The 14,060-nt window shown below is 39.0% G+C and overlaps 1 protein-coding gene across 2 annotated transcripts in view; it reads right to left on the reverse strand.

The window, feature by feature from the left end:
- LOC124123232 (protein FORGETTER 1-like) overlaps positions 1 to 14,060 on the reverse strand; it is a 490,282-nt gene that overhangs the window by 73,565 nt on the left and 402,657 nt on the right. For both annotated transcript variants that reach the window (XM_048391344.1, XM_048391343.1), the window contains 3 exons: positions 11,959 to 12,093; positions 11,717 to 11,778; positions 7,308 to 7,409 (listed from right to left, as the gene is read on the reverse strand). In XM_048391344.1, coding sequence (XP_048247301.1) covers positions 7,308 to 7,409; positions 11,717 to 11,778; positions 11,959 to 12,093 — 299 coding nt within the window. The remainder of the gene's footprint in view (positions 1 to 7,307; positions 7,410 to 11,716; positions 11,779 to 11,958; positions 12,094 to 14,060) is intronic.

The raw sequence follows: 14,060 nt of genomic DNA on the forward strand, positions 1-14,060 counted from the left end.
TTAGAGATTTTAAAAACAAACCTTGCTAGGATTTAATCATCATTATTTACAAATTAGATTTATAGGTTTTTTTTGCAAACATCTTATTTTCAGTGCACATAACATTATCATCTTGATATTGGCAGTGTAATATATGTTGAAGCACTCCTAAAATATCCATGTCAGCCCCATTATCCCAAAGAAGCATAATACATGAAAGGGGAGACCACTCCGAATAACGAAGTCTTACAAGTGCCAACCATGTGTCTTCATTACTAGACATCACAGGCACATATCATTTTTATTAACACAGGCACCCCTATAAGTGTCTTTGCACAACATAATTACTTAGAGATATAACAACTCTATTGACAAAAATTCCCAATTTACATTGCCAACATACACATACCAGGTAATTTGTGTCATCTTCCCCTGGACACAAATGAGTGAGTGAGTTAATGCTTTACGTCACATCGGCAATATTTCAGCCATATCGTCACAAGCCTGGACACAAAAATATGATTCTGTGATGTTCCTAAGAGCTGAACATTTAATATTGGAAATGGCTCAGGGCAGATGTGATGGAAATTTGCCACAACATTGTATGGTGCATGAAGGGGGAGCATAAGTTAATTAATTCTTTTTTTCATGACAATAAATAACAACCATTTAAATCAAATGAGTCACAGAACCACGGTTTCTGCTCATATTTCAACGCTATCATCACTGTACATGTGATGATTAACTGATTAACTGATCATCAGACCTGTCAACCCTCATGCAATTTGATGAAATCACCCAGTCTCCCGCATGATTGACTATTTCTCCCGCAAAACAGAATTCTTCATTATTTTAAAAATTCGCCTACATTGTCCTGTGAGCAAAAACAAAGAACGGGAAGTTTACGTCCTGATCTGTCCGGTAGGCTCCCGGATTAGCGACACTTATCACAGCCAACTGCAGGGGGACCCAGATGGGCCTTTGTCTAGTAATCAACTGGTAAATCAATTCATATGGTAAACGAGTGAACAATGTAAACTGTAAAGAAAACTTGGATAGTCCTAACAGGTGCCTGAAGGGTTGAACTTTAAAAGCATAATCAGCCAAGTATTCATCACTTACTGAAATGAACTGTTGTCTTAAGCCCCTATCTCACATACACGATTTAAGAAATTGCGAACACGATTTAAGAAAAGTTGAAAAATCGTGTTGATTCATGCTCGACCTTGTGGTTTATGCAAATTTCTTAACCAAACACGACCCTCATACGACCAAAAACGACCCTCATACGACTGAACACGACACTCATACGACCGTCATAAGATATTCATACAATACAACACGATTTAACCTCATTTAGCACGACCCCAATACGACTGTCATACGACCAAACACGACTGTTATACGACGCCCATATGACTTAACAAGGATCAACACGACCGCCATACCATTAAACCCAAATCATTACGATGTCCATACGACTACAAAAATAAACACGATCTCCATACGACTGAGCAAGACCTTCATACGCAAATTTTTGTTTATTTTGGTCACGTGGGTCATGTAGTATATAAGCTGCATTGCAACAGCATTTCTGTGTCAGTCTTCACTGGCGATTTTGGTAGTGGTTCAGAGGTTTCAGCTGGCTCATCTTGTCCCGGGGTACCAGGTGGATGTTGATCCATGGTTGGTGGTGAAGGATGTTTCCCTTTCGAAGATTTTGCTTGGAGGAGCTTCTGTTTCGGCCGCCTGAGGTTTTGCATGGCTGTAGAATGAGCTTTCACTTTCAGGGAGTTTCCCACGTTCTCACTCAGTCACGTGATTGGCTCTTCCGGTCGTATGACAAACGTATGGATTTCGTGTTCAGGCATATGGGAGTCGTATGAAAGGCGTATGAAAGTCGTGTTGAATTGTGTTAAAACATATGAAGGTCATATGAGTTTCTTCCCACGCTCCCCAACACGACTGAACACGATCTTCATACGATTGAACACGACTGTCATACGACCTTCATACGACTGAACACGACTTTTCAGCTCGGCTTAAATCGTGTTATAAATTTTTGCATTGCAGAAATTTATAACACAATTTAAGCCTAGCTGCGACGTCCATACGACCGTGCGCGACCGACCACGACGTTCCAACACGATTTAAGGAAAACGTTAAATCGTTTTCATTCGTGTTCAGATTCGTGAATGTGAGATAGGGGCTTTAGTGTGTTTATTCCTCCATAATTTAAGAATGTCCAGTCATACATGACTTAATTGTTTTTAAGATAATGTCAGAAACTTTGTCAAAACATCAATATACCTTAAAGTTACATCATTAAACTCTCATAAATGAAAACAAAATATAACCTGCAAGCGCCGTCTTCAGAAACAACACTATGCGTGATTGATTGATTCGGTAGTCAAAATAAATGGGTGAAACAATCAGGCTTTCACATAGCTGGGGTTTCAAAGTCAAAGTTTAAAGTGAAACTTATAAATTTCCTTTTGACCGACACCATGACTTGTGTGCAGAGAAATATCAAAACATGGAACTTTATCAAATTTCACTAGAATGTATCCTGTGATTATTTTACACGATTTGATTGGCTAATAGTTTGCGTGCGTCCCAGATCTGCAATTTAGTTCGCATACATCAGTACTAGTCAACCAATGAGATTAATACACGTCGAGGTCAGAAAGGTCAACAACGACAACGAGACTCATTCATTCATAAATTGAAGTAAAACGTAATAATACTTCCAAATATGGCATCCATTTCTTGACATGGAATAACGTGAACATTTCTAGCGAAGTAATTGGACTGGCAACAGACAGAAATAAACAATACATCTTATTGAAATTAGGGGCGATCATGTTGCGTCAGGATAAAGGCATTCGATATTAGATACATTTATTTTGTAACCAAACTTGCACTGAATACTCAGAAAACCTGCATCACAACGAAGCCTGACAACTGGTCGGATTGAACATGTCGTCAACTGGTCAAGCTACCAATTGTTAAATTTCACTATCTGTTTGCGTTTATCTGAGATGATCTTTGAATGAAAGTGATATGGGTAGATTGTGCTAGGTTTATTCTTGGAGGAGGAAAATGCAAACGGAAATTAAGCAAGCTGTACGTATAAGAAGTTATTAATTATTTATTGTTTAAAAATATCTAGTTTTCTTCGTAACAATAATAAAAATAAAAGTGGAAATTATCTTTTTTTCACTATTTTTAAAATCTCAACATTGTCATGATGAGGGGTTGACAGGTCTGCTGATCATTATTGACTTATCAACACTGAGAATCATACCACCCTATCAGAACTTGTTGAAAAGAGAAAACTTACCTCAATTTATGAATGGGTAGCGGCCAGTTTGACATCGATCATGGGACGTCTTGACAACACTGCAACTGCTTTGACAAGCATACACTTGCTATTCATGCTACCAAACTTAAGTGTTCTAATGTCCGTGACATGTCATGGTTTTCTTAGTTACACTACTAAATTACCGAATATGTTTAGCTGGGCTCTGTACGACGTTACACTGCTATCGCCATTACCGTGAAACGTTGTTCGTCACAGGAAGTTCCAATACGCATAGTCCCATGGTCCAATGGACCTAACTGTTTGGCCCTATTTGTCTGCGTGTGTAATGTATATGTACAATTATGTACAAAGAAAATTTATGTACATATTATTTTTGCAACATTCAGTTCATATACTCAAAACAGCAATGAACCTTATTTTTCAGGGAAATTGCATGTAATACAACAATTACTACACCCTTCTTGTAATCCATGTTTCATTGTATAACCCTACACCTGTGTATTTGTCGGCATTTACTTGATGATAAGTTAATGACTTATTACATAACTAGTGCTAGAACCACTCATATTACCTGACAAAGACCAGTGGATTTGTCAAAGGAAGTGTTTGTATATGTAAGTGTACTAAAGCGGATGGAATACACTCAAATCTGGGTGTGGAGCGCCTATGTAAAAACAACATACTTTGTTCAAAGATTTAACCGTTACTACGTTGGTTGAGGCTCATTGTTATCCAAATTTATGTTTTTTCTAAAAGAACCATGGACATCATCAACATAGTTGTTACGTGAGCTATCTCAGGTGACCAATGAGACATGACACCGATGATGAACACCTGAAACAAACTTTTCATAATAATAAAATAATAGATTCAGATACAACTCATTAGGTACGTGCATCAAAATTCTTTGAAGTTATATTATTGGGTATTTTTTAACCGAATCAACAGTAGATTAGTGGTGTTCATGCAGTTTGATTGCTATTACTGTCTTAGTTGATGAGAAATACACATGGTGATCTACATTTCTTCAAATAAAGCAAAGCAAAGCCAAGCAGAGAAGAAAATACAATTAAAATGGTAAATCATCATGTCTAGTGGTAATTTATCTCAAATTTCACATTCTTATTGACCAAGCATGTTATCACCTATTCCTTTACCTTTTGTTTGTTTTGTTTGTTACAAGGTAGACACAATTTTATGGATTACACCTTTTTTAATACTGTGTCTACCTTGTCACCCGTCAACTTCTAACACCTCACTCAGCAATATTCAAGCTATATGACGGCGGTCTGTAAATACGGACGGGACCAGACAATCCAGTGATTAACATCATGAGCATCGATCCACACAATTGGGATCGATGACATGCACCAACCAAGTCAACGAGCCTGACAACCTGATCCCGTTAGTCGCCTCTTACAACAAGCATAGTCACCTTTTAGGGCAAGCATGGGTTGCTGAAGACCTATTCTACCCTGGATCTTCACAATTCTATTTCTTTACCTGAATTCTCTGAAGGATACTATGTAGTTTTTATTGTGCATAATATGATGTTGACTGATAGCTTCACCCTTATGAGTCATGTACCGTATATGACCGCGTATAAGCTGACCCCGTAGATAAGCCGAGGTGTTAACTTGACCATTGAAATACGAAAGAAAAATGATATGACCCGCAGATAAGCCGAACCAGGAAGTGAAAGGCAAAAAACACTGCGAAGTCGGACTGCAAGACATGCGCCGTTACTCGCAGATATTCAAAAATATAAGATGAAAAACGTTGTAATTATTTTGAAAAAGTCATTATTATTTCTAATAAAGATTTAACAAACCAGTCATCCACTTTAATAATGTGGAAAGCTGTTTCTCTTGTTTTTTTTAAATCTCAAAATGATCGTTATATGTTGCCATCAACAATGAAGCGCCATTTTGTGAATCGGTGTATACAGAATTATGAACCCGTGAGAAAATATATCAGTTAGAGCGAAGACTCGCAGTTTGAATTCAGCATCGTAAGCATGGCGTTTTCGTTTCAAACTCATGATGAGAATGTCAGTCAGCAAAAATATACCAACTTTTATACCCCCCCTTAATAACACTTTTGTATGTTAATCCAATTGAACTAAATAAACTATGAACACATTGAATGACCATCACTTACTCACAGGCTTCTCCAGTTTATTAAACTAATCTCTCGAAAACAAAGGCATTAAGCCCCTACAGAAACACGATCGCCAAGCACCCACAACTTGAAAATGTTTGTGTAAACAACATGACAATACCAATCAGCCCGTTATGATCAGTGCTCATTTCCTTGTGTACCGTGTTGCTTTTTAACAACACGTAGCAATCACAGTGGTCACCGTTTGTGATGTAACAGGAAACAGCTGATCACATGTTTTTGCAAATGGCGAACGGAAAAACTCGCCGATACAGTTGTTTATATGCCTCTTTCAATAAAGGTAGACACTTGTTCACTATCAATTTATGAACTTTGCAAAACGTACGTAATAGCTATTGGCGATTTCACTGGGGATTATATAGTATAGCTGTGAATTACATATATTGTTACATGTAAAGATTGTGGAGTTTATGAAGAAGGAAAAACTTTGAACATTCAATTGAAAACTTATTATCGGAAGTAGTAACATGCATAACATTTTTTTAATAACGACAACATTGGTGTATATAATAATTACTTTATTGATAATTTATAAGAATAATGGCTCTAGTCATGGCAACTTCCAAACTTTCGGGAAGTTGTAATCTATCGGACCGTCATTCAGGCGATGTTTCTGACAGATCACGATCTGTTTGTTTGTTTGTTGTTTAACGCCGCACTCAGCAATATTCCAGTTATATGATGGCAGTCTGTAAAATAATCGAGTCTGGACCAGACAATCCAGTGATTGACATCATGTGCGTCGATCCACGCAATCGGAATCGATGACATGCATCAACCAAGTCAGAGAGCTGAACCACCCGATCCCGTTGGTCGCCTTTCACGACAAACATAGTCGCCTTTTACGGTAAGTATGGGTTCCTGAAGACCTATTCTACCCCGGAATCTTCACGGGTCAATCATGATCTGAAAAATACGATCATGAAAGTGTATCCCGTGGATAAGCCGACCCCTTTCTACAGAATCTTTTTTCTGGTCCTCAAAATTCGGCTTATACGCGGTCATATACGGTATGCATTAATCAACAACAAAAACACGTCAGTTTGGCTGCAGTTCTTTATTGTATATCTTTTGTTAGATATATATCATTCTTCAACCCTCCGACAGGTGTCACTTCGCACAGTGCAGCGAGAATAGTGCCAAACACAAGTCAAACGAGTCGAAATTTTGATTCCGCGAAGAAACGATGATCAGTATTACAATACTTTCAAAGTTGGAGCAGTGTTTTCCTTTAACAAACCAATTGCAAACCATCAACTAAAGCGACCTGGAATGAATGATCAGCTTAACACTATCGCCTCACCTTGCCACTGAATGACCTACTATTACAACGAAGACAAATGGATATTCTGCCCATGCTTCAACATCAACATTACTGACAAAAGTGAAGGCAGCACTAGTTATGTCCAGTGGTGCAATAGTAACATGTCCCACTGATATGGAACATTCCACATGCACTGTCAGTTTAAGGTTTGACCATCCCGGTCAGCCCATCTAGCGGGATAGTGAAGGGAAGATAAATTGGCAAAGAACATCCATTCAGTGAGCACATTTTAGAGACACCATAGCTGGGACCAAATAAGATCATGTTTCAGCTTCATAGTTAATGTATTATAAGGAAATGTTGGAAATGTACACGTCAATGATGGAGGGAGGTCAGACAATGTGTCATGACAGAAGTTCACTTGAGTTTCAATCCAAGCAAAGATTCAGTTTCATAAACTTTGTGGTTTCATTGAAGATGGCAAAACATGTTTCCGAGTCGATAGATGGACAGACGGCACAGTGTGTACAAGGCCTGCTACAGTAAAAGTTCACCTACTTTGTTGATCCTCCTCCTTTGGCAAAATCTTTGAAGACTTCCTTTGGATCCTCAACCATATTGACAGAAGCAGCAGTGATATCAAGCATGCCCTCATTGTACCTGGAGTCAGCATAAAACAGTCTTGATTACATGCTCACTGGCCAGATATTCACCACTGTCTTGACAGCTAAAACTGTCTCTTTAACTTTAGTTTAATTATTAAGCACTTGTCATAGATTACTCAAATCATAGTTTTTAGGTAAAAGAAAAAAATCCCTTATTTTTTTCAACATGGTCTATGGCACTGAAGTTCAGACTCGCGAATCACTGCATAGTCTTGAATTTTCTAATATTCAGTAGCATTATTATCAATCACCTAGGGTTTACATTTCGGCACCACATACTTGCTGTATATTAAAAGTCATAATGATATGTGCTGCACAAATGAACTGAATAATGGACAAAAAATCAAACAATAGTTGTCATAGTGAATTCTTTTAAAGAATGGTACCTCTATGACATCATCTTGTATTTTGGCATCACAATTTAAAAACTTTACATTTGCAAGAAATCCTTTTCACTGGTCAATTATCCATAATCAGTTGTGCAAGTAATAGTTACTTCCTGGCCAAGGATCTTGCATCTGTGCAAGGCAGTAAATTGTACATCCTTCCAAGATCAGCTCTATAGATGCAGATAGTTAACAGACGTTTGTGGGTACCTAATAAATCCAAAGCCTTCAAACTGGCGAAAGACCAAAATTAGGTAAACATTGTAAAGGAATCACCTCAAAAGACCAGTTCAGAAAGATCTCAGGGACATTTGCAAACATCTGATAAACTTCCATTGAACTACTGTTAGTGTCACTTCCGGTTCTGAAGAAGTCAATTGCAGTAGCATTGACATGATTCCTTTGACCTCCAAATGTGATGTCAGTCATCAACCTGTGATCTGCCCTTCTCTTAGGAGAGAATAATGATTGAAAGGTTTAGAACTTTGATCTTATGTCGCGTAAATGATCCCAACACAGGAGTAGATAGTTCTGTGTGGTGGTAACTATCTGTAATCGTGGTCTTAAATTATCTTCAGACTATGGCCTGAGTTATATCTTTGTCAAAGGCAGGTTGCAGGATATGAAGAGCCGCTTCCTGTTAGCTCTGTTGCTGCCAGATTAAACCACTTGGATTTGACAGAGTCCACAGTTCTACTTTGAGCAGGAATGGGATAATGTCTATGCTCCAGGGGACCTAGAGCCAATGGCTGGTTATATGGCTATAAAAACTCTGCGTGCCTGAAACACTGAGATGGCTTGTAAGCTAACCTGTTTTCGTGGTCCTCTGCAGCAAAGAGTAGACAGAACATCCCCCCCACTCCCCCAAATATTCCTGCTTTTTTCAATCTGTTGAGAATGGGTTGATTTCCTATAGACAGATCTTCATGCTGAAGAACTAGAGAACAAGGCTAATGGTGACCTTTGACGTCTTTGACGTCACATTGCAACTTATTATCCTGGTAGAGACAGAGTAACAAACCCAGATTAAGTGAAAAGTTAAATCTTCATTACCAAATCCTTTTCTTCTTCTATACTGACACTACTTGTCCCATCTGTTGCGATAGATGGCATATGAAGAAAGTCACCAAGATCATGCCACTGCTGGAGACTGTCGTCCATTATATCCGATCTGGGATGACGGAAGAAGTCTCGTTGCTCCGGTAGTTTGAGTGGTTCTTCCAAATTGAAGCTATGAGCATGATTACACAATCTGTGTATTCTAGCTTTCACAGGACTGTGATAGGCCAAGGAGGGAAAACTTGGGCAAACATCCCTGTCCAGTCCATGGATAATGTGCCTCTTTTTAATGCTTGTGGATCCAACTTTGGGCTGACATACACTGGGAGCTTGTTGCTGAAGTAAATCAGTCCAGATGAGGAGTGTCCCAAATCCACTTGAAGACCTCTGGATGGAGACACTATTCTGTAGCCACCAACCTAATCATGCTTGGCTGGAAATGAACTCGGGTGTCCAACTTGGAGTATCTAACAGAGTTCGACCACAGTGTTGAAGTGGTCATTGCTGAAGTCTTCCTCTGTACATTAAGTCTTGCAGGGGCGTGAGGTTCCCTGGACAAGACATCCACCAATGAAGCACATTGTTGGGTCATTCCCATACTTTGATGACCATATTAAGAATCTTTTAAGTATCTATCCTCCAGAGGACATTGGATTCCCTTGTAAAGCTGGTGCCGATGTAGATATGTCCTGAACTGGCTTGACTTTTGGAATTGGTTGTATGAGTAAGTGACTAAGTAAGTGATTATGGTTTTAAGCTTCTTTTAACAATATTCCAACAATATAAAGGCGAGGGACGCCAGAAATTGGCTTCACACATTGTACCCATGTGGAACTGAACCCAGACTTTTGGCAAACACTTCACCACCAGGTTACTACTGTCCCTTGGTCATAAGAACTAGAAAGCCAAGATGCGATAGTAGTTGGATCAGGAATCTCAGATTTAGCTGGAGCCTATTCCTGTCTGATGCACCTATAGGAAATTGTCGAAGAACCTATGGAGGCTGATTAGATGGATGTGCTCAGAACTGATGATCGCGATCAGCATGCCAAATGAAAAACTTGAAATTAGTAGCGACATCTGTGACTACAAACTTAAGTATTTCCAGGATCCAGTATGAATTGGTAAGTGAAAATTAGCATCCTCAGTGTAATTCGCAGCTTCCGAACTAATTCCATCTGGAACTTGGATGGAGAACTAGAAATTCCTTATTGATAACCTTTACATCCATGATCATACATATGTCTGTTGTATCCTTTTTCAGGACAAAGAATAGTAGCCCTGACGAGGTCTGAATGTTGAAACCTCACAGTGGTAACCTAGCAAACTTCATTAAAGATCCTGTGAAGCTTGTCGTTAAAGCAGTTTTTGCCGGTGATGGGATGCAACAGGCCAAACTTCCTTGACTGTTCTGTCACTGCTCTAGTCCAGACTTGTCAGTGAAGGTTGTTGTCTCGGTAACAACAGGAGCTGGCTGGACTACCAAACTTGGGAAGAGAAGAACTCCTCTAGCACTCTAACAAATAGTAATGATGCTTTCCAGAAGGCTGTGAAAACTTAAACCGTCTGCATGGTGGCTGGAGAATCTCCAGGAATGGCCTCGTAATATTCTTGAAGAGGTGGTATGACATACAATGGTGTGTCTATTGACAGCGTTGAGATCCTTGATCCTAGACATATGCCATGACATCCTTGAATGAAGTAATCCTCATCAACGGACAGAGGATCTGGTGAGGGAAAGTTATGCATCCGGTAGATGTGACAATTCTTTTGAGGGAGAGGTAATTTATCCCCACTCTATAACTTCCTCAGGTTATAATTAGCTTGATTTATCACTTGAGATGCATAACTTGGCTGCCAGGAGGGTATGACGTTAATAAACCGAGGCTGTGACATCCAGCATATCTTGAATGAGATGGTATATCTGTCCAAGATGACTTGACAGCTTTTTTCATAGAGACCCACTTTCCTGTCCAACTCATGGCCTCTTGGACTGGGGATGTCTGGGTATGGATCTCCGATGAGAGTGCAGACAGAAAAGATAACGCCTAAATCTTTTTCTTCTGACTTTCTTGTCACCCTCGTGGCCTCTTGGCCTAGGAATGTCTTCTACCAGGAGTCTGCCATCTTTACAAGAAGATGAGCATCTCCAAGCTTTGCACTTTCAACAAAGCATGTTCAGTCCCATGCTGATCAGCCCAAACGCAATTACTTACATGTAAATAACGTAAACAAAAGATACACAATCTTCTTCAGCTGGGTCTCAGGATAATGACAACCCTAATTTTAGGTATAATTGAAGATCTAATTGCAGTGTGACAACTACCAAGGTAATGTGCTACATCAACTCAATTTGTTTTCGTTTTCGTTCAGCACACAGGGGAAAGAAGTGAGGTTTATTGCCTTGCACATGAGCATGAGGCTGGGCAGCAAGATGCTATTACTTGCACAACTGATTATGGACAGTTGACAGTAAAGACTACAGTTGAAAGTCTAACGATTTTTACAGTTTGATAACAGCAAAGTACAGAATTTATGGCAATGATGTAATGGGGGTTTTGTATTCACAAGAATTAGACAGTTATGACCATGTTGGCCATGTTGAAAAATCAAATCTGAATTCTGTGAGCACTCAGACGAAGTTTCAAAGATGACATGGCAAGCAGAATGCATGTGAACCAGACATGGCAACAAATCAATGACATCAGCTCACAGTAATGGTGTTATGGAGAACTCTGGTCTTATCATGCTGATATTGTACCATAAAGTTAGTCCTTGGATTTAGTTTTGGATTATTCTGTGTCAGAGCGGAAAGAACCAAAAGTTGAGAATTATGTTCACTTCATACAGTCTTCACCTTCCTTCTTTCTTGGCACTCTGGACAATGACCCCCAGTGTTTCTGTGAAGTAGTTGAACATCTACAACAAAAACACTTTTTACAATACACTTGTCTACAGATGTACAAACCCAACAATAGAGCCACAGGGCTCTGTAGCACACCTGACTAATGAAGAAGTAATGGCAGTTTCACACATTGTACCCATGTGTGGATAACACAAAAGAGAACTCATCAATAATAATTAACTAAACTGACTGACCAAGTTCTGTTTCTCCACACTAAGTCCAAGGATTCTGTTGAGGAACTTGCTGACATCTCCTGCATCCTTGTCCTTGACAGTTGCCCCAAGTCGCAGAACATCAACCTCTACCAGGCCCATCAACACAAGACTCTCCTGAAGGTGCAACAATAGCTAAATGAACAGAACCTTAATTGCAAATGTCTGTATCTTGAAACGGTAAGTTGTCTGACTGACACACTCATTCACACACTATTGCTAGGCAAGGCTAGGCAAGCATCCTACTCAGTACTTCTACAAATGATGTACATTAATGAACAATATTCAAGAGTATAGAATCTGGAGCGTGTAAGTTGCAATATGTCCATGACCTATGTTTAATCAAGGGCAGCTAATCTTAGGCTAAAAATAAATAAAAATAGTCTTGGTTCTGAGGTATCACCTTAAAGACACACATTTGGATTGTTATTTCTTTTAAAAAAAATAATATCCTTAAAAGGTATGTGTCTCGAACACACGACCCCAGCAGTGAAATGCTAGAATACTTAAAAAACAATGTGATTCAAACTATGTGCAGTTATTTCCCTTTACATGCACACTGCTTTCCTGTGTATCTTGTGTTATGGTCATGGCAGCAATAGCTGTTCGTGTGTTTGTTTTGCTGTTTGCAAATTATGTCAATGAAAACATGAAATTTACAATAAAACATCACTAGATAAGATTATTAACAAAATCAATGGTATTTGTGTGCTGTATGCTGGACAATGTTTCATACACATAGATTATTATTAGGGCTCCAAGCCGAAAGGCTGTAGAGCCCTATTGTAATCTTTCGATTTATTATTATTATTATTATTTATTATTACTATTATTCCGCCGATTTTTGTACAAGACCTAGCAAAATAACCACGGGCTTGATTTTGTTCAAATTTTGTGTGTACAGGTTCTACTACACCAAATCAGTACCAGTTTGGAGAGTGCGGTTTTCGTAGGGAGCCCTCAGTACAGATCGAGAGATATCTGCAGGCTGTGATTGGAGGATATTCTGTAAGATTTTTATGTCTTTCAAATGTACATCCATCCAGTTAGTAAAACTGACCATGTTTTTCTATATTTAGTACTGTCTTTTTCAACATGATGACTTATGCTGAATTTGACCACAGCTATTTTCAAGTAGGTGACATTTGGTGCGAAACTGGGTGTGTTGTGTTTAGCTTCCGGTACTCGGAAAAGGAGCTGACTAAGCTTGTCATTTTTTATTTTTTTATTGCTGCTCTAAGGCCAAACTGTGCACACACGTACAGGTAATAGCTGTTGAATGCTTAGTTATTTAAAAAAAAATATAACGTTACTATAGAAGTCTATGGGAAAACATTTGGTTGTGTGTAACCTGTAGGGTGAGTGCACATTTCAGTAATTCATACTTTACATGCTTTCCTGTTTATATTTCACCATGGATACACCATGGAGGCAAATTTAAAAATAATGACAGTGAAGTTGGAGACATTTTGGGTTGAATGGAGCATTTGGATGGCCTGGAAATGAATGTTGCTTCGTATTGTGGTCGAACTCAGCACGAACCCCCCAGGGTACCTCTGTCCAAGCCCTCCTCCTGCCTTCTGAATTTGTTGAAACTGATGAATTTGACAACAAATTAGGATAAAGTCACCACTGCCACAACAATTTCTGCCTTGTGTAAATCGCTTGCCAGTCAAGTTACGCGATGCCGTTATCTTGAGTATGAAGCATGTACACTGCTGACAGCAGAATATGTCACAAATCCCCTTATTTATAGTAAACAATGTAGCATACCAATATATCTTTCTATTAGGTGCTTTTGTGTGAATGAAAGATGCTATTTTTCGGTTAAGTTTCTTAAAACAGACTTATTTTTCACTCATATGACTTTCAAATCATTATTTTGTCCCCTCAAGAACTGACTCCTGGCTGTTATATCCAAACTGGTTTGCCATTTGATATTGTCTGAACACATTTTTCAGCTTTTAGCATGCCTGATGTTGACTGGGGAGGTATATGTGCACTCATGCAGAAGAAGTAGAAGTTTTCACATCCAATTTGGCATTTGGAGAAGCTGATCCGAAGTCTGGTGTTGGCAGTGTGTG

Source organism: Haliotis rufescens, unplaced genomic scaffold (assembly GCF_023055435.1).
Source record: "Haliotis rufescens isolate VD_foot unplaced genomic scaffold, xgHalRufe1.0.p SCAF_9, whole genome shotgun sequence".
Classification (NCBI taxonomy): Eukaryota; Metazoa; Mollusca; class Gastropoda; order Lepetellida; family Haliotidae; genus Haliotis; species Haliotis rufescens.